At 31.9% G+C, this 24,885-nt stretch overlaps 1 protein-coding gene across 1 annotated transcript in view; it reads left to right on the top strand.

The window, feature by feature from the left end:
- The window catches only part of LOC130641858 (dynein axonemal heavy chain 7-like), a 52,609-nt gene that overhangs the window by 12,844 nt on the left and 14,880 nt on the right, over window positions 1-24,885 (top strand). The window contains exons 14-51 of the mRNA XM_057448858.1: window positions 1,535-1,798; window positions 2,023-2,171; window positions 3,270-3,401; window positions 3,649-3,703; window positions 4,336-4,422; window positions 4,582-4,688; window positions 5,213-5,411; window positions 6,150-6,290; window positions 6,662-6,818; window positions 6,901-6,956; window positions 7,035-7,144; window positions 8,464-8,632; window positions 10,134-10,364; window positions 10,796-10,879; window positions 10,972-11,100; window positions 11,345-11,443; window positions 11,748-11,882; window positions 12,139-12,252; window positions 12,557-12,706; window positions 13,094-13,276; window positions 13,762-13,941; window positions 14,093-14,224; window positions 14,304-14,399; window positions 14,922-15,047; window positions 15,300-15,359; window positions 15,643-15,780; window positions 16,687-16,839; window positions 17,253-17,350; window positions 17,475-17,672; window positions 18,616-18,832; window positions 19,786-20,102; window positions 20,816-20,957; window positions 21,524-21,756; window positions 22,209-22,389; window positions 22,684-22,913; window positions 23,362-23,428; window positions 23,717-23,839; window positions 24,202-24,457. Coding sequence (XP_057304841.1) covers window positions 1,535-1,798; window positions 2,023-2,171; window positions 3,270-3,401; window positions 3,649-3,703; window positions 4,336-4,422; window positions 4,582-4,688; window positions 5,213-5,411; window positions 6,150-6,290; window positions 6,662-6,818; window positions 6,901-6,956; window positions 7,035-7,144; window positions 8,464-8,632; window positions 10,134-10,364; window positions 10,796-10,879; window positions 10,972-11,100; window positions 11,345-11,443; window positions 11,748-11,882; window positions 12,139-12,252; window positions 12,557-12,706; window positions 13,094-13,276; window positions 13,762-13,941; window positions 14,093-14,224; window positions 14,304-14,399; window positions 14,922-15,047; window positions 15,300-15,359; window positions 15,643-15,780; window positions 16,687-16,839; window positions 17,253-17,350; window positions 17,475-17,672; window positions 18,616-18,832; window positions 19,786-20,102; window positions 20,816-20,957; window positions 21,524-21,756; window positions 22,209-22,389; window positions 22,684-22,913; window positions 23,362-23,428; window positions 23,717-23,839; window positions 24,202-24,457 — 5,698 coding nt within the window. The remainder of the gene's footprint in view (window positions 1-1,534; window positions 1,799-2,022; window positions 2,172-3,269; window positions 3,402-3,648; window positions 3,704-4,335; window positions 4,423-4,581; window positions 4,689-5,212; window positions 5,412-6,149; window positions 6,291-6,661; window positions 6,819-6,900; window positions 6,957-7,034; window positions 7,145-8,463; window positions 8,633-10,133; window positions 10,365-10,795; window positions 10,880-10,971; window positions 11,101-11,344; window positions 11,444-11,747; window positions 11,883-12,138; window positions 12,253-12,556; window positions 12,707-13,093; window positions 13,277-13,761; window positions 13,942-14,092; window positions 14,225-14,303; window positions 14,400-14,921; window positions 15,048-15,299; window positions 15,360-15,642; window positions 15,781-16,686; window positions 16,840-17,252; window positions 17,351-17,474; window positions 17,673-18,615; window positions 18,833-19,785; window positions 20,103-20,815; window positions 20,958-21,523; window positions 21,757-22,208; window positions 22,390-22,683; window positions 22,914-23,361; window positions 23,429-23,716; window positions 23,840-24,201; window positions 24,458-24,885) is intronic.

Genomic DNA, 24,885 nt, shown 5'->3' with positions numbered 1-24,885 from the left:
AAAATAGGTTTCACAAATACAATCTATATAATAATACGGAGCTTCTGTCTGTGACTTTTGCGAAGTGGATAAAATTTCTTTGACAAAGTCTATAAAACATCGCCTATAAATTTGTTCTGTAAATTAGCAAACTTTGACGTTAAAGCAATATTGACGTCAAAGGAAAGTATATTAAGATTAGTGAGTCCAATGCATTGCACTTTTAAAATTAAGGCTTAATAACTTGGAAACGGGTGGAAATAACTGACATCATCTCCTGCGTGGGTAACTAGGGACTACCTGGGACCGAGTTGGGTAAGTTTTCCAAACCTGGGTCACCAAATCCGTTTCGGAATGGACGGGTAAATGACGTCATAAAAAAACCTTTAAACCCTAATATCTCTGCATCCGTTTGTCTCAAGTACACGATCCTATACATTTTCTTGATCAGCGTTTCAAGATCTATACGATGAAGGCAATAGGTACACAAATTTCTTGAAAATAAATTTTTGGGTTTGACAGGCCATTGCTGACGTCAACAAAATTTTTAACACCTTATATCTCCTTAGGCTTTTGTCGAATACATATGATCCTATACATTATTGTGATCAGCGTTTTAACCTTTACACGTTATAGGCAACAAATAAACTAAACTTGGCCAATTTTTTTTGTACCTGCACTGTTGACATCAGCAAAAAATTTAAAATAACCTATTTTTCCATTGCCTTCTGCCTAAGTGGATTTCTCCACGGGCTTTATCGACTAGTTGGTATTAATGCTGTTTATCCTACAGACTTGATACAAAGGAAGTTTAGAACTAACACAGTCTAAATCAAATTCGAAAAAGGTCATAAATGTACCCTTCCAACGTTGAGTCAAGAATGATTATAATGATGATGATAATTTGTCCTAGAAAAAACTTTCTTTGTCTTGTTAAAAGATCTTTTATTTACTGAACCCAAAACACTTTTTTTGTATTGATTTGTTTTTATAAAAATTAGTGTCCCTAGACTTTCTTTTTGTGATCTTGTTAAAAGAAGACTATTTAAATACTGTTTGTGTCAATTCTGTGTGACTCACATCTTATGTTTAGTGACTTAATTGTTATGCTCAGTGTTCCAGTTATTATTAAAGACTTAGCTTCAATAATTTCCAACAAAGCAATTATTTTGCAGTTTTTCTTAAATGTTATGTTTTCTCTTTTGCAATTTGTTTTTAAAACATTTGTACAAAATCTAAATGTTGAGCTGTACTTGGTCTTAAACTCTAAATGTTCTATTTTGTTGTTCCTATTAACTTGTAAGAAAACAAAAAATACAACAATGATATACTAAAAATATTGAGAATAAATAGAATTTTTAAATTGAATCTGAGGTGATAGCTGTGTTTTATTCGCTTTAAACACAATTCTCTTATTACATCAAAAGTTTTCAACCTACCCTATGCAGTGATATTGCCATAAAAGTCAAAAATTCTATGAAAAAGAAATTGCTATGAATTGCTATGTACTTTATTAAAATCTTTTAGTAATTGGCAGGGTAATTCCACTATTTAGATGAAAGAGAAAGTTGATTCATTCAAAGACCATTTGCCACTGGTTGCGCTTTTGTTCAATCCTGGGCTTCGTGACCGTCATTGGGATGCTATGTCAGAGATTGTCGGCTACCCACTTCGTCCAGATGAAGGATCAAATTTGCAGAAGTTTGTTGATATGAATTTGGAGCCCTTCCTTCAAAAGTTTGACAATATAAGTGAAGCTGCTAGCAAAGAATATTCTTTAGAAAAAGCACTGGAAAAGATGGCTACAGAATGGAAAGATGTAATTGCTGATTTTTTTTGTTTGTTTGTATTGTATTAAACTTTTGAATTTGAAAATAATAATCTGCTGAGAATTTTGAATGGCAAGCAGATGAAGGGGTAAAACCCTCAATAGCTTTTTCTTCTTTCCATTTGAAATCTAGTCCAATTGAAATCAATGTTGGTGACATTATATTTTTTTTTATTGTCAACACACTGCTATTCCTTAACAATTTTTTTCTTTAGATGTCATTTGTCATCATTCCATATCGGGAAACTGGTACATATATTCTTTCATCTGTTGATGACATTCAAAATCTTCTTGATGATCAAATTGTGAAAACACAGACAATGCGGGGATCACCGTTTATAAAACCTTTTGAGGAAGAGATTAAGTATGTATATTTTTTTAGCTAATAAACTTAACTAAGAAATGTGTAATTAAGTCATATTTAAATGGCTGTTTGTTTGCCATAACCCAGCAGAGTCTAGGAAAATCTCGCTAACCCTCAAAAAGTAAAGAGAATCTTTTCTTTTTTTTTAACATTTTTTTATACAAGGTACCATTTCGTAATAAAAAGAGTATATGCTTCAGTAAAATTTCATTAGCATACTTGAAAATACTTACGTTTTTTTCCTGAAAGACTGACCTTAATTTTTCTTTGTACTCTTGGGTTACTGCAAACAAATAATGATAAAGAAAGCTCTAATCTTATATTGAAGGGCAAAATAAGCAGCATGAGTGTATCTCCATATAGTCAAAAAGAGGTTTTCCACGGTGGCTGCTACAAAATCTCTTATGTTTTCTTGCTACAGTAGGCTCTAAAGCATCAGGGCTTCATTAATTAAGATTCTATGCACAGTTTTTTATGCAGAGTTTTGTGGACGCTACACGAGTTAACATGCCTGCAAACTTGTTGTTTTGTTAGCTATCGCAGGGTAATCATGCTTACTATGATTGACTTTAACCCTAATTCTATTTTATTTTAACTTTGACTGATTATCTATCCCAATATTCAGAAAATAAGCAAAATATACACGTTCTTTAGGCACATGCTCAATATCAGCGCCATATTTTTAACATTTAATGACGCTTTGTCAAAATTGTAGCTATAAATGTAATCAGTTAAGAATTTCCTTGGTTTTTAAATTAATTCAAAATTGTTATGCTTGTCCAAAATTCAATATTGGAAAACATGCATGTTATGTTATGTATTCTATTAGGTTGCCATATGCACTTTGTGTGGAATGAGGTCCGTGTAAATAACGATGGTTGACATTTTTCTACCAAGCAACTGGAAAGCGTTTATAAGCTAATTTAGTATACCTGGCTGATAAAAACATATAGCAAATTAAGTAATCTATAGCCAAAAATGCCACATAATAAAGATTAACCTACCAACTACTAAAATTGATTAAAATTCTCACACATTTCTAAATATCAAAACGGTTGTTGACTACTTGGTTTTTAAAAAAATTGTTTTGCACTCTAGAAACTGGGAAGGAAAGTTACTTTTAATACAAGAAATTTTGGATGAATGGTTAAAAGTGCAGGCAACATGGTTGTACTTGGAACCTATATTTAGTTCTCCAGATATTATGGCACAAATGCCTGAAGAAGGGAGGTAAGAGATTAGAATATAGTGTAGAACATTGTGCTTCTGTAGCCAGCTGTTTTAAAAGTCAAGAGGCTAAGCAGAAAGTTGTTAATATGTTGTATGTTGTCCTGCTATAATGTCAATATCAAAAAAAAAAGTTTATCAAGAAGTAGTTCTGAATATATATTCTGTTTCAAGTTATAACTACACTTATTTTCTTTTGTTTGTTTCTTTCTCTTTACTTCGATGTTATTCCGTTAACATTTTATCATAGACGTTTCAGTACAGTGGATAAAAACTGGAAGGATACCATGAAACAAGTCTTGCTTGTAAGTATTGAGAACGTAAAATACGCTGTCACAATATGCTGTTACTTTTATTTCTTGCTCAATCAAAAATAGAATTTCCTTTTTAAACCCAAATTGATAGCAACTAGTAGATGATTAAGAATATGATGCTCTCAGTTGCATAAAAAAGAGCGAGGTCCTTTTTTTATCAAGATGTATTTCAACACATCTGGTATGTTCTTCTCACAAGCCTGGTAAAAATGAGTTTCATTCCAGCCGGGACCATGTAAATATTTATAAAGACTAAAGTACAGACTCAATTCAGTTTCCATTTTGCCCTCAAAACAGAACTATATGTATTCACTGTGGGGTAATTTCTATCCTGCATGTTTATGTTAAAAAAATTATTTCACACAATGTTTTTTTCTTTTTATGTTATTTCCTTTGTTGTGTGTTGTGCTGTATCACATTACTGGTTGTGGTGCATCACATTAACTGGTTGTGGTGCAGCAACATGATTAAGCACCTCAAGGAACTGTTTTATTTTCTGTAGTATGTGTTTATATTAGAAAATATATTTCATCTGAAGTAAAACATTTTATTGTTAATTAGTGACTTTGTTATCACTATTTTATACCTGCAAATATAATATGTTTGACATCTGTTATACCCAGGACGAACATGTGATGGTTGTATCTGAAATAGACGAACTGCTGGAAAAGTTAAAAAAATCCAACGAACTGCTTGAACTTATTTTGAAGGTGTGTAGAATATTGTAAAGACTCATATTTAACATTAAATAGCTTGGACATGCGAACGTTTCAATAATTCAGGTGCTTATTTGAAATGACATAGTGTAGTATTTTAAGATGTGCGTCCATTGAAAGTTTTTATTTCTTTTTTCATTATTTTTATTTTAGGGTTTGAATGAATACTTGGAAAAAAAAAGGTTATATTTCCCCAGGTTTTTTTTCTTGTCAAATGATGAGCTGCTGGAGATCTTATCAGAGACAAAAGATCCTACTAGGTACTAACATGTTTATGGAGAAGCATTCCATGAGTGGCATTGCATTAAAGTGGTGCTATAGCTTTCTGTAATAACTCACTGTAACATTGGTGACAAATATTTTGCCCTACAGACGTTAAACATCTTTGTATGGCTCTTAATATATTGTTGGTTGCTTTTTGAAACTACGAGCTGTCAAAAAATTGAATTTTCCACATAAAGTTCTGTAGACTTATCTCAGGACACCTCTCCCTTGTCCTCTGTAATGCTTTTCTTGGTAAATTACCTAAAAAATAAAAAATCTTTGTAAACAAAACCTTATATGGGGACAACATTAAAGAATAAGAAGTGTCTAATCTTCCTTGATTGTTTCCATAATACAAAAAAAATTTGTTAGAGCTTTTGCATCAGATATGGTGTTTTTTTGAAAGGTCCTTTTATAGGAGTCCTAACATCTTAAACATTTGGATGTTAACACGAACATTTTAGAAAATATTTGTTCTTATGTGTATATGAAAAAAATAATAATTCCCTTCAACTTATAGAGTCCAACCTCACCTGAAAAAGTGCTTTGAAGGCATTGCAAAGTTGGAATTTACAGAGGAACTGGATATAACGCATATGAAAAGTTCTGAGGGTGAAGTTGTACCATTAAATAAAAGTATTTCAACTGCAGAAGCTCGAGGCCAAGTGGAGAAATGGCTGTTAGAATTGCAAAGTCTAATGTTGGAAAGCTTAAGAGAAGTAAGGATTTTTTTTACACTTTAAAACCTGCTTACCTTTTTTCACATGACTGGTGATGTCTTAAAATATCATTAAATCCTTGGGGACTGTCAAACAATAAAGGTTCTTCTTTATCTCATCTGTATTTTGTCTGTTCAAAATAGTTGCGCTAAAGCTGTATTTGAATCAACTGCAGAGTAAAATACATTACTTAAAACAGGTAAACAAAGATGCACAAAATACCGATTCGGGAAACATGTAAACAATGGGCGAATGACTAGTTATAGAATTAGACCGAATAATTTTGACTTTGTTTTCTATAAGCTTTTCTGTGTGATAATTTTGTTTCTACATTTTTATCTTAGTGTGCTATCCTTAAATGAATAACACCAGGTTTTTCTTTTCTGAATTTCTGTTATTAATTGACAAAATATTTGATTTTTTTTTGCAGCGTTTATTTTTTTGAACTGAGTTCTCAGAAATAAAATTGCAGGATTTATACTTGCAAACCTGGTATCTTACGCACATGTCATGTTCATTTGTTTTACTAAATAAGCCGTTTCCAGGAGAACTTAAGTAAAGAATATAAAAAGTGAAAGATTTTTCTTGTTTTGTTAGATTAATTTATGTGAATTTAATTTTGAAAGACTATTTTTACAAAGATTCACAAAATTAATTAAAAGTTAATCAGTATTAGTCAGTTCTCTTAAGGTAAATGTATCACTGTTTTAGTACGTTATGTTTATATTGCTTGTTAAGGTTATCATAGTATCTATGAAGAATTACCCAGAAACCCTAAGAACTGAATGGGTTAGAGCATGGCCTGGGCAAGCTGTGCTTGCAGTTACACAGTTTTATTGGACAGCTTATGTACAAGAAGCAATTAAAAGTGGACCAAAGGTGGGTTTGTATTATGTCTTTAAATTTACTTTATATATTTGGCCATAATTACAAGAGGTTAAAATACTTGTGCAAATATAGGAAAGTGAACATAGAATTTTTTTTTTGACATGCATGACATGCATACTTGTTTTCCATCTTCTGCTTAGAAATTATTATGTGCATTCTACATGATAATTATTTATGCACTATGTATGACAGGTCTACTTTTAATTATTGAAGCTCAAGCTAAGATTAAAAATATAATTTTCAAACCCAAATAAGAAAGACAGCATATTTGTTAAAGTTATCCATGGTAGTATTTTACCTAAGTATTTTCAACACAACCTCTGTAGTCAATTTGTTAAAAAATACTATTCTGTATATTTTAGCAACTCGAAGATTATTTGCAGTTGAATAACACACAAATTGACGAGATTGTTGCTCTCGTTAGAGGAAAACTATCAAAGCAAAATCGTGCCACACTGGGTGCACTCGTTGTGTTAGATGTTCATGCTCGAGATGTGTTGGTTGACCTTGTCAAAAATGGTAAGATAAGTATTGTTTAATTTATAACATCATTTCTCTCAGGAAATACACTGTTGTTAATGTAAACTATCTTACTTTTTAGGAGTCAAGGGAGAAAATGACTTTCAATGGCTAGCTCAGCTAAGGTATTATTGGGAGGTAAGAATTTATTGTTATTACTTTTCAAAAAATTCTAGTTAACTTCGTAGCTTAATAATCTTTACATTTTGTATGCAGGAAGAAAATATGATGACAAGAATGATTAGTGCACAACTAGCGTATGGTTACGAGTATCTTGGAAATTCTGGAAGATTGGTTATCACTCCACTGACAGATCGCTGTTACAGGTAAGTAAGTTAGGCACATTGCCACACAGCTATCGTTTTGACGAATAAAAAAAACTATTGCAAGTGGAAACTTTCCTGAAAGCAAAATGTAAAATTGAAATTACAACTAGTCAATAGTTTAAGGATAAATCCATGGGTTCATCTATATTTTACATATCACACCCCTTGTTTTCATAACACAACTTTTTTTTTGCACATAGACAGGCAGACAGAATACGGCTATAATTAAAGAGAAGTTGGTTGAAATAACGTTTTTTGCAAACAAAATATTTCACAAAATGGATAAAAAAAATAAAATGGAAAGAGGCAGCAATATTCAACTTATAATTCTTAACTAACATTTTATCCTTGTCATATTTAATACCCTTCTTTTTAAAAACAAAACAAAAAAAGGAATGTTATTTGACCATAAACTTCTGCAAATAGGTCAAAATCAAATTTTCCGCACAATAACTTAAGGCAAGCAATATTGCTACACATACTTTTGTGCACCCCACTAAAAAAGGAGAAGAAAATTTGATAACCATTGAAGAATAAATGACTACTTCCTTACGCAACTGTCAAAGTGTACAATGTGTAGTGGAGATCTGTAGACCCTTTAACTCATTATTTTTAACAGAATAATATATCTGTTGTGTGTTGATAATTTATCACTGGCATGTGTTTTTACAAAAAAGTGAGACCTTGATTGAAAAGCACTTTTGTTTTATTAAGATAAGAGTGTAGCAAAATCTACTGACCATAATTTGCAGTAATGTTGCGATTGTTGATTTTGATTGATAAAAATTCAACACAAAAGTTTTTTCAACATATTGTGGGTAAACTTAACGTTTTAGGCATACACAATATAAATGTTACTGTATTAAATCCATTTTGGGTCTTGATCGCTCCAAATTTTCATAGTTGGAACCTCCCTTAAGAAATGATATTTACTTGCACATTCAAGGAAGGTACATTTCTCTTACTGCATTGCTGTATTTGTATGTAAGCCTAAAACATCCGTAATAAAAATAAGATCAATATACCACTTTGTAGATTTTATTGGTTAGACATAACTTTTACGTTAATTTTAGGAGATTTTCTCTACTGTAATTTTTCAGTGTAAAATTTCTGTGTGAATTTTAAGTAGTCGATAGAGGAAGGGAATTTTTTAGCTGTACAGAAATAATCCAAGTAAAAAAATTATATAGAAATGTCAAGGTTGATCGCTACCCTCTGTACACTCAAACTCTCGAGTAAAATTTAAATGGTAAAAAGATCTTAAGCAATATATTTAGTCTGTGTGTGCTGCATTGTAATTTTCTGATGTTACTTTCCAGAACATTATTTGGAGCATTGCAATTACATCTTGGTGGTGCACCAGAAGGTCCAGCTGGTACTGGGAAAACAGAAACAACCAAAGATCTTGCTAAAGCTGTGGCCAAACAATGTGTTGTCTTCAATTGTTCAGATGGTCTTGACTATATTGCTTTAGGCAAATTTTTCAAGGTATATATTTTTTTAATTTTTTGTGTAATACCACACTTTATCAAATGTTTATTAGCTAAACATGTAGTAAATTCTCCTAAAAATATATTTTGCATATAAAGCTATATACAGAAAAAGGTTGACAGAGGATTTTTCTCTCGTACATCCCTAAACATATTTTTTTATTCATTTTGCATCTGTTGATGATGACATATGCAAATAAAGAACTGTGCTTTAGGCAAATTTTTCAAGGTATATATTTTTTTAATTTTTTGTGTAATACCACACTTTATCAAATGTTTATTAGCTAAACATGTAGTAAATTCTCCTAAAAATATATTTTGCATATAAAGCTATATACAGAAAAAGGTTGACAAAGGATTTTTCTCTCGTACATCCCTAAACATATTTTTTTATTCATTTTGCATCTGTTGATGATGACATATGCAAATAAAGAACTGTGCTTTAGGCAAATTTTTCAAGGTATATATTTTTTTAATTTTTTGTGTAATACCACACTTTATCAAATGTTTATTAGCTAAACATGTAGTAAATTCTCCTAAAAATATATTTTGCATATAAAGCTATATACAGAAAAAGGTTGACAAAGGTTTTTTCTCTTGTACATCCCTAAACATATTTTTTTATTCATTTTGCATCTGTTGATGATGACATATGCAAATAAAGAACTGTGTGCACATTTCCAATTGTATTTTGTAGATTATCTGATAGTGTAAGTAGTGCCTTATTTCAAGAGGATTGAAAATAACATATAAACACTGTGACAACAAGGTTTAAATCATGAAATGTGTGGAGTAAATTTGAAAACATGGGCGAGCAGATGAGGTTTTTGTCATTTTTTTTAGTTTTAATTTTTGCAATTTGAAAAATTTAAATGAAGAAAAATGTAAAGAAAAAAAAGATGCAGGATCAATGTGATGTAATTTCTGTTTGTCTGTTTAAGTTGACTTAAGATAGTTTGGCTTTTCCAGCAGTTGTGCTTGCAATATATAGCAATGCTTAATAATAATTTTGCATAAAAAGGGTTGTTTGTGCTTCATGCAACAGCATTTGAGCTGTTTTTGCGGCAAAATGCAGCAAACCATCTTTTAATTTAATTCACATTATTGATAAAAGGACATGATGGCATTAAATATTTTCTAATAACTATGGCAAATAACTGTAGCCTTGTGAAGGTTTTTACGAAGACTTTACTTTCATTTTTGTTCTATGTCTATAATGCTATTTTCTTATAAGATGATCATGCTAAATTAATTGTTTTAATGCTTAATTCATGCTTTTAATTTATGGTGTCAGAGTGTCCTATGTGTGTTGTGTCCTTATGCCAAAATGTGGAGTTGTTTTTGTTTTCTCAGCTGGCTACAATAAATTACATGTATTGCAGATTTGACAAAACTTGAGATACCTCAAATGTCTTAGTGTGAAGATGTCAAGCATGTGAATTTAGCAAAGAAAGTTGTTTCCCTACTACAATAAATTCTCTTTTTGCTTATTTACTCAGGGACTTGCGTCATGTGGAGCTTGGTCATGTTTTGATGAGTTCAATCGAATTGATCTTGAGGTGTTGTCTGTGGTTGCACAACAAATTCTAACCATTCAAATGGGAATCAATTCTGAGTGTGACACCATGATGTTTGAAGGCACGGAGATTAAGTTAGATCCATCGTGTGCTGTTTTTATAACAATGAATCCTGGTTACGCTGGAAGATCTGAGTTACCAGATAACTTAAAGGTAATATATTTTTATCTGTACATTTTCTTTTTTATAATACAACATTTATGGGTGCTCCTGGACAGTCCAATTAACATCGAGTTTAGTTGGCCACTAATAAACCACTATTCTAATTGATCCACTCAGAATTAATACCTCTTTGGATGGAGCATGGGCATACATATTTTAATATAAATCCACCGTATTTAGACAAGCGATAATTGAATTTTCTTTATTTTAGCCATTCGAATATCTAATTGCAAGAATATTTAAACGCAGATCTAACTGTTGATAAGGAGTAACAGTTTCATATCAAATTGAGTAAATCTTGAACATCAAAGCGTGTCAAAAATACTGCTAAAAGTTTACGATCACCTCAAGTTTTAATAAAACAGTTTCAAATTTTTTAAATAAATAGTGTTGGCTTATATATCACTTTTTTTTTTTTTTAGTCACTTTTCCGAAGTGTTGCTATGATGGTCCCTGATTATGCATTAATTTCTGAAATATCACTGTACTCTTTTGGTTTTGTTAACGTGAGTAAATAATGATTTTTCTTCTGTTATTTGCACTTGTTTTCAGTCAGCTCATTTGCTAATCATAACTAAACTGACGAAAATGCTTTTAGGCGCGTCCACTAGCTGTCAAGATTGTGACTACGTACACATTATGTTCAGAACAGTTATCATCGCAATGTCATTATGATTATGGTATGAGAGCTGTGAAATCTGTTTTGACAGCAGCTGGCAACCTAAAGGTTTGTACGTTTCTTTAAAAATTCTGAAATTGAGTTTCTTTATACGAAAGATTACACACAAATAACTCTCTCAGAGCAAACCACGAAGTCATATCAACAAAGTACACTAAAAATCAAAATTATAGTATGGATTAATACTGTAATTTAATTTACGGTTATTAAAGGGAAAAAAGGCCTGCTGGTGCATTTGTACAGAGATACAACTTATTGCTTCTTACCTGTATAAAATTTCTGTACTTCATAGTTAAAATATCCTGATGAAAATGAAGATATTTTGATTCTTCGATCTATCATTGATGTGAACTTACCAAAGTTTCTTGCCCATGATCTTCCATTATTTAAGGTAAATTTACTTTTTGTACTTATAGGTAATAAGTACCTCTGTTTTGTATGTTATATGTAGGAAACATATACCTTTATGAATGTTATTTGCACTAAACTACTAGTACTTCTTTAATTTTCACTTTTTGGGTGTGTTTATTGAGGTATCTTTTATTAAACTTATTATCACATAGACTGTCCTTATTATTTTTAGTAGCTACCTAGAAAAAAAAGCATAAATTTAAAAAAAAAATATCCCACAATTAATTTTAGCAAATAATTTTCTATCAATTCAGCGATGATTTGTATACTCTTTCTAATTTTAGGGTATCACATCTGACCTCTTCCCAGGCATTGTCCTACCAGAGCCAGATTACATGATATTAACACAAGCAATAAAGGAAAATGCCCAAAAATTGAATTTACAGTTGACTGAGTTTGCCCTTACAAAGATATTGCAGGTAGATTGTCTTACAACAAAATTTGGTGTATCTATAATGTGTTTTTTTATTTGGAACCAATTTCTTTGTTAATTCATGTCCAGTCTTTAACCTAGTCCACTTGTTGCCCATTTAATTATTATAGAAATTTGTTCCTGATTTGATTTGATAGGTAAATTACAACGAAAATATGCGACCTCTAATTTTACTACTTTTTTAAACAGGAGTTAAAGTTACTTAGGAAAGCTCGTTTGAACTAGCTGAATCTGTTTCTTAGGTATATGAGATGATGATTGTAAGGCATGGTTTTATGTTGGTTGGGGAACCCTTTGGTGGTAAAACAATGGCATATAAGGTGTTAGCTGGAGCTCTATCTGACATCAAAGAAAAGGTATCTAATTTTTACCATAACACATGGCTAACATAAAATCCTTTAAAAAAGGATTTTTTCAGAAGTTTTTTTCTATTATGGTCGTGGAGATTGCCTTTTTTAATGACAGACCTTTATGAGACATAGTGTTCTCGCTCTTGTAAGTAAGGCCAATCTTGCACCCTTAATTATTATTTTCCTCATGAATGCTTTTTTTCATAATTAATTTGGTTAAAAATTTGTCATTATTTTAACACTGTGTTTATTAATTCGATATTATTTTTACTGTGTATATGTAGTAAGGACATTGTGATTATTTTTGTAGGAATTGATGGGTGAGAACAAGGTGCAGATATGCGTAATCAACCCAAAAGCTATCACCATGGGTCAGTTGTATGGTCAGTTTGACCAAGTTTCACATGAATGGTCAGATGGTATTCTAGCAGTCAATTACAGAAATTTTGCTTCATCACAGGTTAGTTAATAAATCTGCAAAATAAATCTGCAGTTCTAGAGGTTAAAATATGCGTGTAATTTCAGGAGAAACTGCTCTAAAGCAGTTAATATTGACTGGCAGCAGTCGCATACGTTTGTCTTGTTTCTCATATTCCTATCCAAACCAAATCAGTTTTTTGGCCACTTTTCTCATGTCACAATAAGGTTATTGAAAATTAGGTTCTGAAAGTGTTGTTTTGCTCGAAACGTAAAATATAAATACAAAGTCATGCATACGTATTTTGAAATATTATCATTTGGTATATTTCAATGAACAAAAGGCAACCAAATAAATTTCAATTTCTTGATTTTATCTATATGTATCAATGCTTGTTACAAAGAAGCCTGATGTAATATTTATGATTAGACTCCAGATCGTAAATGGTTGATATTTGATGGTCCAGTTGATGCTGTATGGATTGAAAACATGAATACTGTGCTCGATGATAACCGAAAGTTGTGTTTGAACAGCGGTGAGATTATCCAGCTTGCACCAACAACAAACTTAATATTTGAACCTATGGATTTGGAAGTAGCTTCTCCTGCAACAGTAAGTTGCTGTTACTCGCTGTTGTGTTGGTGCTTAATAAAATACGATTCTTATTGAAAGCAACAGATATTGGTTGTTTCTTTGTTTGTTTGTTGCTCCTCTGATCTGTAATGATTAAGTTTCTTCTGCTTTTTATTATAATTATAATTTATCATTTTATGTGCTCCTTTTGTATTTTTTTATTGTTATCTGATCATAATCTATGATAACATTTCTTTCTCTTAATGTTATATATGCTTTAATTGCACTTGAGAGGTAGTACAGATCATAGTCTAATGCAGAAAGATAAGGCGTTAACGTTTTATGCTCAATTCAGGGAAAATGATTTATTTAACTTTTCCTGTAGAAAAATTTAAATGTTGCAAAAAATGAAAAACATGTGAAAGTTTTCTATTCTGTTGTTTTTTATTGCAAAGGAAGTATTTCTTAGACGTGTTTGGTAATCAATTTTTTTTGTTCTATGAAAATTTATTTACATTACGTAGGTAAGTCGATGTGGAATGATTTATATGGAACCTCACATGTTGGGTTGGCGACCTCTACTTTTGTCATGGTTAAACACCTTACCAACAACCATTAATGATGACATGAAAGATTTGATCACTGAAAATTTCGACAGGCTTGTTCCACCAATGCTTAATTTTATTAGAAAGGGTGGAGTAAAGGTAAGAATGAGCATTGCTGTTCATTATTGTATGTTATGCGAGTCCAGGTGCAAGTCAAGTTTTAAAATCTGTTTATAATATATCATTATCTCCTACATCTGTCATACTGTTGCAGCTACTTATTTCTTTTGTTTGTTGCCTTACCTTACAGGAACTTTCTCCCACAACCAACACAAACATTGTCAAATCGTGCATGAATTTGATGGATTGCATGTTGGATGAATTCCAAGACGAAGAATCATTTAAAAAGTTAAACGAAAGAGAAGTAGCATCATGGCTAGAAGTATGTGTCATAAAAATATATATGCTGTTTGTAACTTTAAGATGGATTAAGAAGTTATTATTTTTATTTTATATTTTAGTGCATCCTTTTGTTTTCTTGTGTGTGGTCATTTGGTGCAACTATAGACACTGATGGAAGAACACTGTTTGATAGTTTGTTCCGGGAACTAATTGATGTAAGTATTTCCACTTGTGTATTTAAGCTAGAGAGGTGCGGACGTGCATTTGTAGATTCCTCCCTTTAAGCAGCAGTAAAATGAACTTCAACAACATAAAATTTAAATAGATGCGAATTGTTAGAAAGGGAAATAAATTAAAAAGGAAACATGTAAATAGGTTTTACTTCACACTCACCTGCTTTAACAAATCTGCTTCAATAATGGGGATTTGTCTGGCAAAGAAAAGTAAATTGATATTTCTTTTATAAGAGCAAACATATGAAAACATGAGGCTGTAATACGTCAGAACATTCTAAACTGTTTTTTTATGAAAGAATTGAGCAAAATTAAATAACATATTATGCTTATTAAGTAGTTTTTCCCACGAGCATCTTAAGGCATTTCAGGCTAGGTATTGTTATATAAACACAACGTGTCAAAGAATTTCCTCATAGTTTCATTAACGAAGCTCTCAACTGAACACTGCATTCCATGGCTTATGTATCATATTGGCGTTATCATTATTAACTGTATTTTTAGGGTCCATTGTCATTGGATACTAAAGATAAGTTTCATATTCTTGACATGGTTGATGGTCCTTCGAGACCGTATCTCTGTCCATTTCCAAGCAGGGGTACTGTTTTTGATTACAGATTCATTAAAGAGGTATAACATTTTGTGCATTTATTAAAGTTAAATAGTTGTTCTTTATCGTTAAAAAAATTATGTGTGTCTTGCACCTCCTGGTCTCCCTAAGGCAAGTGTTAACATTTCTCCCTTTAATCAAAGATTTAAATCTTTCTCTTGGCTATAAATTTAAAACTCACAATAATTTTAATTGTGCAATCTACTGTACTTCATGCTTTCATTCTGGATAATTATCGGAAACATAGATTAAATTTTTTTTTACTATTTTAGGGCATGGGAAAATGGGAGTTATGGACAGATGAAATTAAAGATGCTCCACCAATTCCTAAGGTAGTGTTGTGTTAATTTGTGCTCTGTTGTGAGAAGAGAGAAAAAGTGTGATAAAAAATCAATATAGAATAGAAATTGAATGTACCGTAGTGAAGCCTGAATAATATTTTTGATAAGTTTTTGACAATAAATCAAAGAGCACTGGTGAAATAAACATATTTTATCACTAGCATAAAGATAACCCATCTTTGAAATGTGTTCAAGGGCTTGGTAAATTTTTATAAATTAAACAAACCAATTTTTTAGTTATGGTTTTGATTGATAATATTTTTATTTGTTCCAGGATATGGCATTTAACGAAATCATTGTTCCCACCATCGATACTGTTCGATATACATACCTTATTAAACAGTTGGTGACACATGGAAAAAGCATACTGGTGGTTGGAAAGACTGGAACTGGAAAGAGTGTTTACATTTCTGTGAGTTTTAATACCGTATGTTAGTTGTCGATAGTAATCAATGGTTGACAAAACAAAGTATGTTAAAAACACATGCAAAAATTACATTTTTCTTCTCTGTCCTGCCTTTTTTCTCTGAGATATTGTTCTATTTTGTACATATACAAATATGCTATAATATATTTAATTAATATACTTATATTATTATTTACAACACCAGCCTTTTGTCGCTGAAACGTTGGTAAACATGTTTGAATGAGTGTTGATGGTTTTATTTGTGGAAATCTGATCATACATACCATTTCACAGACTGAATGAAAAAATATTGAAAATAAATCATGTTTTTGAACATAAAGTCCAAATAGAAGAATAACTTAGTTTATCGTTTCTTTTCTAATGGCGTTCATTCAACTTCTAATATTGTTTTTTCTTGTGTAACAAAATAGAAACCGTGAAAAATTAACTTCTTTTTAATTTTTTCAAGCCTAGCCTAGGTACACAAAGTTCTAGATTTGTGCCAGTCATTACCAACGAACATAATAAAATTTGTAAAAAGACTGGCAATATAAAATATTATTTGTCAACACCTGAGAATGGATTCGTATGATACTATTTACTAGTAATAGAGACTATAACAACACTGGTTTATAAAATCAAAATTATATAGGGATTTAAAATTAGCATAAGTAATTTTTGTCTGCTCTGTGTATTGTTAAAACAAAAAAACTCCTGTGATGTTTCACACATCTGCAAAGCAGACATCAGTGAATCATTTTCTATGAATCAATTTTTGATCTATGTACTATGTGCTCTTATGTTTTTTATGTTTCACTACAACACTCCCAAAGCTAAAACTACATGATTCATGATATAATCCGATACATTTTGGAGTAAAGTAAGGGTTTAATATTTTTGTATTCTTATTAGGATTTTCTGTTGCAACGTATTGATGAGAAATACAAACCATTGATGATAAACTTCTCTGCACAAACTACCGCTAAACAAACTCAAGATATAATTATGTCAAAACTTGATAAACGAAGAAAAGGCGTGTTTGGTCCTCCGCTTGGCAAGAAAACTGTAAGTTGATAATACAAAAACATGTAATGTTGTAACTTACTGCAACCATTGGGTATCTGATATTTTGAAAATGTCTTGGAAATCAAATCAAATCAAGAAATGGCTGGTAACTGTTTGTTTAAAACAGATAAATTTTTGATAAAAAATAGTCAATGATTAATCATATAGTAGTAATACTTGAAATTTGAACACCAATCTCATTTGAAGTCTTCCAGTGGAATATTTTTGATTGTGCAGCTTTTTTATCATCTCTGACTAATGTGAAAAATTATTTAAAAAAAAAAACGCTCCTTAAAAAGTGAAAAAAAGTCTAGGTACAAATAAACATCCAGGGTGATATCTTTAAATTATTAGGGTTTTAATTATTCCAATCATGATGGGATCGACAATACACTCAGTAATTTTGTTACTAGATTGTGTTTGTGGATGATTTGAACATGCCTGCCAGAGAAACATATGGTGCACAACCACCAATCGAATTGTTGAGGCAGTGGATGGATCACTGGCAATGGTAAGAACGCTCAAATCGACAATCTCCTAATTTCTCTTATCGTTCTAGTGAAAACTTAAATCCATGATTGTTTATTCATTTTGCCGCTATTGTGTGAGTAAACAGACAAGTTTCTAATGTTTAGGTATGATCTGAAAGACACTTCTCCTATCCACCTCACAGATGTGCAGTTGATGGCAGCTATGGGTCCACCAGGCGGTGGTAGAAATCCTGTCACTCCAAGATTTTTACGTCACTTTAATACAGTGACCATCAATGAATTTGGTCCTACTCAAATGACTAGAATATTTGGTCGCATTATGAACTGGCATTTGACAACAACGTAAGTAATTACATACAAACATAAAGGTTGTTTTGGTTTACTGTATGAGTAGCATACCTTTATTACAAGCTTTTTTTGCATGCCCAATGCCTTTTAGCATTAAAAACTGGTAAATGGAGGCATAAACAAGGCATATTTTAACATTTAAATGATACAGCAGTGCAGAGAGAACTAACTTTTTAACAATTATTTATATGAAGTTAAACTAACATGATCGAGGAACTGGTAAAGCAGACAGTAAAAGCCACTTAATTTCACATTGCAGCCCCAGTTTTTTTCAGCTCTTTCTGGAAATTGACAAACAGCATCATTCGGCATATGATACTTTGGCAGGGGTGAGAGTTGAGTAACCAACGTCAAAAATGCGCAAACTGCACTTTCTGCAATGTCTGCGTTATGAAACTATCAGCTCCACCCTAGTGAGCTGTTCGAAATATCGTAAAATTGGGGCGTCGTGACGTCAACAGAACATAGCATCCTTTATATTTTAAATCTAATTAAATGACGTAAGATGCTAAGTATGCTGTGAAGTTCGGAGTTCATGTCACTTAGATAGAAACTGCGTTCTTAATTGCTTGTGGTTGCGACCTTTAAAGTTCCGCCCTCTTTCCCAATATAAAATCGGCTAGGTTGTACCCCAGCCACGGCGTGGAAAGAAATATTTAAAAAGATGCGCTTTTCTTGTACCTAGTTAACTGCATATTAAGTGGATTTTGGCGATATTCTATGAAATACAGAACCCAATGTAAAAGTACAGACAGAGCTTGCGACACAACACTTGCAGGGCCTAAGTACGAGTAAAGGAACTGTCAATGTCAATCTATAGGTGACGATTTGAAATTGCAACAAATGAATCTTGTAGAAAGTTCTTAGTTCCAAAACCTAATCTATGGTTTGTTGTGTTTTGTATGAATCTAACTGTATTTCCATTTTATATTTCTAGTGGTTTTGATCCAAGCTACAATGCTCTTGGTGAACAGCTCATCAAGGCCACAATTTCTATATACAGTTCCGCAATGGACAACCTGCTACCAACACCAGCTAAATCACATTATCTTTTTAATCTAAGAGATTTTGGACGAATAATTCAAGGAATTTTACTATCAAGACCAAGCACTGTGTCTGATGAGGATTCTCTTAAACGTCTATGGACCCACGAGGTATTTACCTTTATATGGTCAATGCAAGTAATATTTTTTGCAAGATGAAAAATAATAAATGATATTGGGGAAAATCTACAAAAGTCTTCTTACTATAATGCTCGAAGAAAAACGATGGTAATTTGAATCTATTAAGTTAAGTAGGGTATTACAGGGTAGCCATGGTACTTAGAAATTCGTAAAATTTGTAGATCTGTAGATTCCCCAGAAACCCAAGGTTTTTAATTATACTTTTTTTTTGGTTTGTTGTTTTTTGTGTTATCCATACTGCCCTTTCCCTTTTTTAAAAGGGGGAGAGGGGGTTACATTTTTAAAAACTTTGGGAAAAAAGGTTGAAAATTGTCAAAAATGGGCAAAGAGTATAAAAAGTGTAAACTTGGTTTACATAGCCTAAAAAGGTACATTTCATAACTGCACCCTGTAATAAATTTTTTTGGCGTTAAGAATTGTGTAAAATGCAGAACAAAAAATGCTAATGTGCACTTTTTTATTGAAATTACAGAATTAAAAATTGTGAATTAGTAACGTCAAACGTCTGAATTGAATTTTATGTTGAATTTATTCGAGAATCTGCAAACAAGCCAGAAATAAGGTAAAAGGTGATATCAAAGATCTTGAATGTTCATTCTTGTTTAATAAATACGAAATTAAGTTTGGGAATACTAGGTAAATACGCAAATATCAAGTTTCCGTATTCTTTTCTTCTGCGTTTATTTCTTCGGTTTACTTTCTGCGATCATTATCAACAAGATTAACTTTAGATTACACAAATACAGTGTGATGAAATATTTGCCTTTTACTGTGTAGTTTTTCTTGAAATTAATAACTTCCTTGAAATTCTCTTAGAATCTGCTCAACAACCTATTATCTCCTTGGTTTAACTTACAACTATGTCTCTGTTTCTACTAGACAAAACTTTCAATCTTTAACTTTGGTTAAAAATTTTTGTTTAGGTCTTTCGTGTGTACTATGATCGTCTCGTTGATTCAGAAGATCAACACTGGTTGACTAATCAAGTCAAAGAAGTTATAAAAACAGAGTTAAAATCAGATTTTAACCAGCTATTCCTGCACCTGGATAGAAACGAAGATGGAGTTATTGATAATAACGAGTTGCACGCCTTGATGTTCTGTGATTTTGTTGATGTGAAGACTGATCCAAGACCGTACCTAGAAGTTCAGGAACCAGACAAAGTTAGAAAAACTGTAGAATCTTTTCTTGATGAGTATAACAACATGAGCAAAAAGCCAATGAATCTTGTTTTGTTCAGGTATAGTTTCTTATAAATTGTTTTATGCTAGCTAACTTACAATCAATTTTGTGTAGTCCAATAAATTTTTTTATATGTCTACAAGGATATTTTAAACGGTCCTTAAATATTTTTGTAAATTATCAGTTGATCATTCTGATAGCAAAATGTTATTGTTATGCCTTAGTATTATTAAATTTTGCGAGTACAAAATTTGTTGATTTTACTGTTTTGACTAAAATTTTTATAAAACATCTCCCACGGAATATTTTTACGAGAAACACCGCTATCCTGAGCTCCGCTAAATATGAAAAAAATGTACTGATTCGATTTAGTAGCTTTGCGGTCCTGGTGTTATAACAGATAAGCTCCTAATTCCCTTGATTTGCTTTTTTATTATTTACGAACGAATTTTATAATATCATCGCTAATTCTAACACTAGATATAATAACCTACATAATTTGCAGGGTGAGGTTGGAATACCATTGGTTGAAATATAAACAAGTCATAAATATCTTAAGATACAAGACCAATATTAAGCTTTTATGTTAGCTTTATATGTTATTATTGCGTGTCAGGAAAATGGTGTGGAAAGCAAATTTTCGGAAATATTATCAGGGAATTGAACTGTTTACAAAAAAGAAAATGTCACTTGATATCTTTTTGAGAGTATTTATCACTAAGTAATACATTCCTTTTTCTTGCACAAATTTAATTATTATGATCTTCATAGATTTGCAATTGAGCATGTGGCACGTATTGCAAGAGTCCTTAAGCAACCGCGTGGTCATTGTTTGCTGGTGGGTGTAGGTGGAAGTGGTAGACAAAGTTTAACAAGACTGGCGTCATTTATGTCAGACTATGATCTACATCAGGTGAATACTTTGACTTCTCCCTTTCTTTTCTGTTTTATTGTTTTCATGAAAGTGTACAAAATTGTGAGTATCGGGGTAACCGAAACAAACCATTATTACCCAAAATATTTTTCTTTTTTTTTATCTATCTTCTTGAATAGCATAACTATATCAAAAACATTTATTAAAGGAAACTAGTGTTGTGAAAAATTAACGTCTTTTAAAATAGCACTCAATGAGATTAACCTGGTAAATTACCAAATAGAAACTCTCATGACAATTAAATTAAGGGTAGTATAATGAAATCAAACGTTATAAAAAGATAAAGAACCAGTAAGAGAATTCTTTTTAGCAATATAAAAAATAAAAAAACTTATGCACTTTTTTCAACCAGTAGAGTTTAGTTCATTTCGCTCCAGCACTAACTTCTGGTGGCTTTTGTAACTGTAGTCTAAATCAACACCACTTAATTAACGCACTTTATTCAAATCGGCGTTAATTGAGTGCAACGTTAATCTCCTATAAATAAGGTATTTGCCAATATGATTGCAATTAAATATGATATCTCACTCGATTCTTTTCACAAGGTTGAAATTTCACGTGGTTACACCAGTGTTGAATGGAGGGAAGATCTGAAGTTGATTTTAAGAAAAACAGTCGAAGGAGAAGTTCCTGGTGTGTTTTTATTTACCGACACTCAAATCAAGCAGGAGTCCTTTCTAGAGGATTTGAATAATTTGCTAAATGCTGGAGAAGTACCTAATTTATTTGCGTTGGATGAGCGACAAGAAATATGTGAGAAGATGAGACAAATTGATAAGTAAGCTTCTTCTTGAGTGTGTTGTGTTCAGTTGTTGTAGTCAAGACAGATTTTCAATCAATAGCAAACTCATTGGATCAAAAACTTGAACTCTGAAATCTAATTGGTTGATAAAGTTCTCTGTCTCGATCTGTTTTAGGTCAAACTGATAGTTGAAATCTTTTCCATAGTTTTAGAAATAAGATTTAAAAAAAAAAATAATTGGCACCATAACCAGCCAAATTAAAAGATTGTTCCGTTCTGTTCTGTTTTGCGGAAATTCAGCTTGACCATTGTTGCAATTTTTTAAAATTTATAATTATATCTTTGTGATCGGCACTAAATTGATCCAGACTGTTGCTGTATTTTGTCATTTTTGCTCCATTTTTGATTTCTTTGCATTTATTTCTTTTCTATTTTTTGTTCTTGTTTTTTTTTATTTATGTGTATTTGAAATGAGGCACTTTTTTTAGGCAAAAGGAGAAAGCTCGTCAAACAGATGGTTCACCTCTGGCATTGTTTAATATGTTCATTGAGCGAACGAAAGAAATGTTGCACATTGTTCTAGCAATGAGTCCTATAGGAGAAGCATTTAGAAATCGATTGAGGAAGTTCCCATCGTTGATTAATTGCTGTACAATAGATTGGTTTCAGGTATGGACTTTGATAAAGGATAAAAAATCTGTTGGGTAGCCTGAAGCATCTCTCATGAATCACTGTTGACCTTTGCAGAGAGATTTGTCACAAGTATGATAAATTTGGTCATTTGTCAGCTAAATTTAATTCATTACCATGTTTTGTTTTGGAGATGTAATGATGATTTTGTTTTTTAAATTAATGAAGAAAACCGAATGAAGCAATCTGTGTTGCTGTTCGCGATATTAGATGATTAATGTTAGCTGCAGATTCATTGACCCCTTTATTTTTAAACTAGTTTCCTCTCTACAGGAGTGGCCAGAAGATGCACTAACAGTCGTTGCACAGAGATTTCTCGCTGATGTGAATCTTTCCTCTCAAGTTATAAAAGGGTGCGTGGAAATGTGCAAAAACTTTCATATCACCACTCGTGATTTGTCTCTCCGTTTCTTCGTGGAATTGAAACGACACAACTACGTCACTCCAACATCCTACTTAGAGTTGATTAGCACCTACAAGACCTTACTCAACCAACGACAGGAGTAAGTTGGGTTTTCTTTGTGAAGCTGGAATTATTCTAATTGATTTGAAAGTTGGTTATCGTGCTGTTTTATTGTACTTTAAAGAAAACAGTTTGAGAAGTGTTGTTATAATGCTGATGTATTGTTTTTTAATTAAACGCATTTTTTATGTTTCCCAACGTAATAAAGCTGACTTCTGGCTTTGATGACTCTACCTTCTTTACATATTCTTCATAAATTTGATTAACTCAAATTTGCAGCGTAAAGTGTGTTTGTGAGAAAAATGAAACTAACTCAGTCTATGCCAGTATTGCTATATAAGCCAAAAAAAGAGAAATGGTATAATTAGAAGGTAGCGTTTTTCTTAGCAGACTAGGTTACAAAGAGTGGCTATATTTAAATTTTATTTATTTTTGGTTCTTTTTGTATTCTACGCGTGTTCTCTTCATAATCTTAATTTAAACTTTAGAACTGTGATGAAACAGAAGACAAGATATGAAGTTGGTCTAGAAAAATTAGCATCTGCAGCATCACAGGTAGACTTTCTCGCTTCGTTTTTTTTTCAAAACATTGATTTATTGTGTTATTTTACTATACCTTAAAGAAAACAGTGAAAAGATTTGTTTTATTTTTCACAATATAAAAACAGAAGAACGTATTACACTTGTGATCAAATCAAGTTATAACCTTTTTAAGCTATCATAAGTCATGCCTATTCGTGGCCTAATTTTTTAAACTAGTATTTCTTTAGCTGTGTATTTTTAATGTATTAAGTGATTGATTTTTATGTTAGTGTACTCACAAACGCATTCTTTTCTTTTAAGGTATCAACCATGCAGGTAGAGCTGCGAGATCTGCAGCCGAAGCTAGTTGTTGCACAGAAAGAAGTTGACGAAGTGATGAAAGTCATTGAAGTGGATTCTGTGGAAGTTGCTAAAACAGAGAAGGTATGCCCTTTATTATCATTGTTCCTGATTTTGAAAAATGAATCAATTGTTTTCGTTCATAAAGAGGCTATTATGTTAGCACTCAGACTGGATATTATAACTCCACCACTTCGTAAACTCGGCTTTGCATAAGGAAAATTAAAATTCCTTTTTAAATAGTATTGTTCTTGTTCTGATTAATTGCAGCGAGTGATTAGAAATTGTGATTGAATGCTACAAATTCGTGCTTTCAGGAACGTTATCTTGAAGTCTTTTGAAAACAATTATAGCGTCTTGTGGATTAACTGATGGGTTTATTGTAAAAGATTGGACTGTTGAGTCTATTCCACATAATTAACTTTTTGTGACCACTTTTTTTAAAGATTGTTAAAGCAGATGAAGCTGTTGCAAACGAACAAGCCAATGCAGCCAAAGCCATAAAAGATGAATGTGATAAAGAGTTAGGAGAAGCAATTCCCATTCTTGAATCAGCTTTAGCAGCATTAAACACCCTGACACCACAGGACATCACTGTGGTGAAAACCATGAAAAATCCACCTGGTGGTGTTAAAATGGTCATGGAAGCAATTTGTCATTTGAAAGGCATAAAACCGGAGAGAGTTCCTGACCCTGCAACTGGTGCGTTGTTAGATTTCCATTGCCATCTTGTTGATTTCTTGCATTTCATATTTGCTTTATAGAACTCACCAGTCGTCATCACTGTTCTGTGTGTGTGTCCTACACGATGACTTTTGCAGCCCTAATATATGTTTTACCCGGAGTTTGATTTAAAAATGACGTTGCTAGTTTGCAAGATACCAGATAGTAGCTCGTGTAATTGAATATTATTTAATATCATGTCAACATACCGTTTGATTTCTCAATCCTAAACGGTTGGATCACTCTCAAGTTTAATAGGTTCCATTTGTCCAAATGGAACCTATTAAAATTCGGTTCTTTTTTACCCATAGAAAGTTTCAATTAAATGTATAGCATGGTTGCCAAGCTTCCTTACAACTCCTCCCTTCTGCCATTTTTTAAATTTTTCTTCTTAAGTCTATTTTTGT

This window comes from Hydractinia symbiolongicarpus, chromosome 4 (assembly GCF_029227915.1).
Source record: "Hydractinia symbiolongicarpus strain clone_291-10 chromosome 4, HSymV2.1, whole genome shotgun sequence".
Taxonomy (NCBI): Eukaryota; Metazoa; Cnidaria; class Hydrozoa; order Anthoathecata; family Hydractiniidae; genus Hydractinia; species Hydractinia symbiolongicarpus.
Note: the sequence above shows the minus strand (reverse complement) of the source record. Positions and strands in the feature narration are given on the sequence as shown.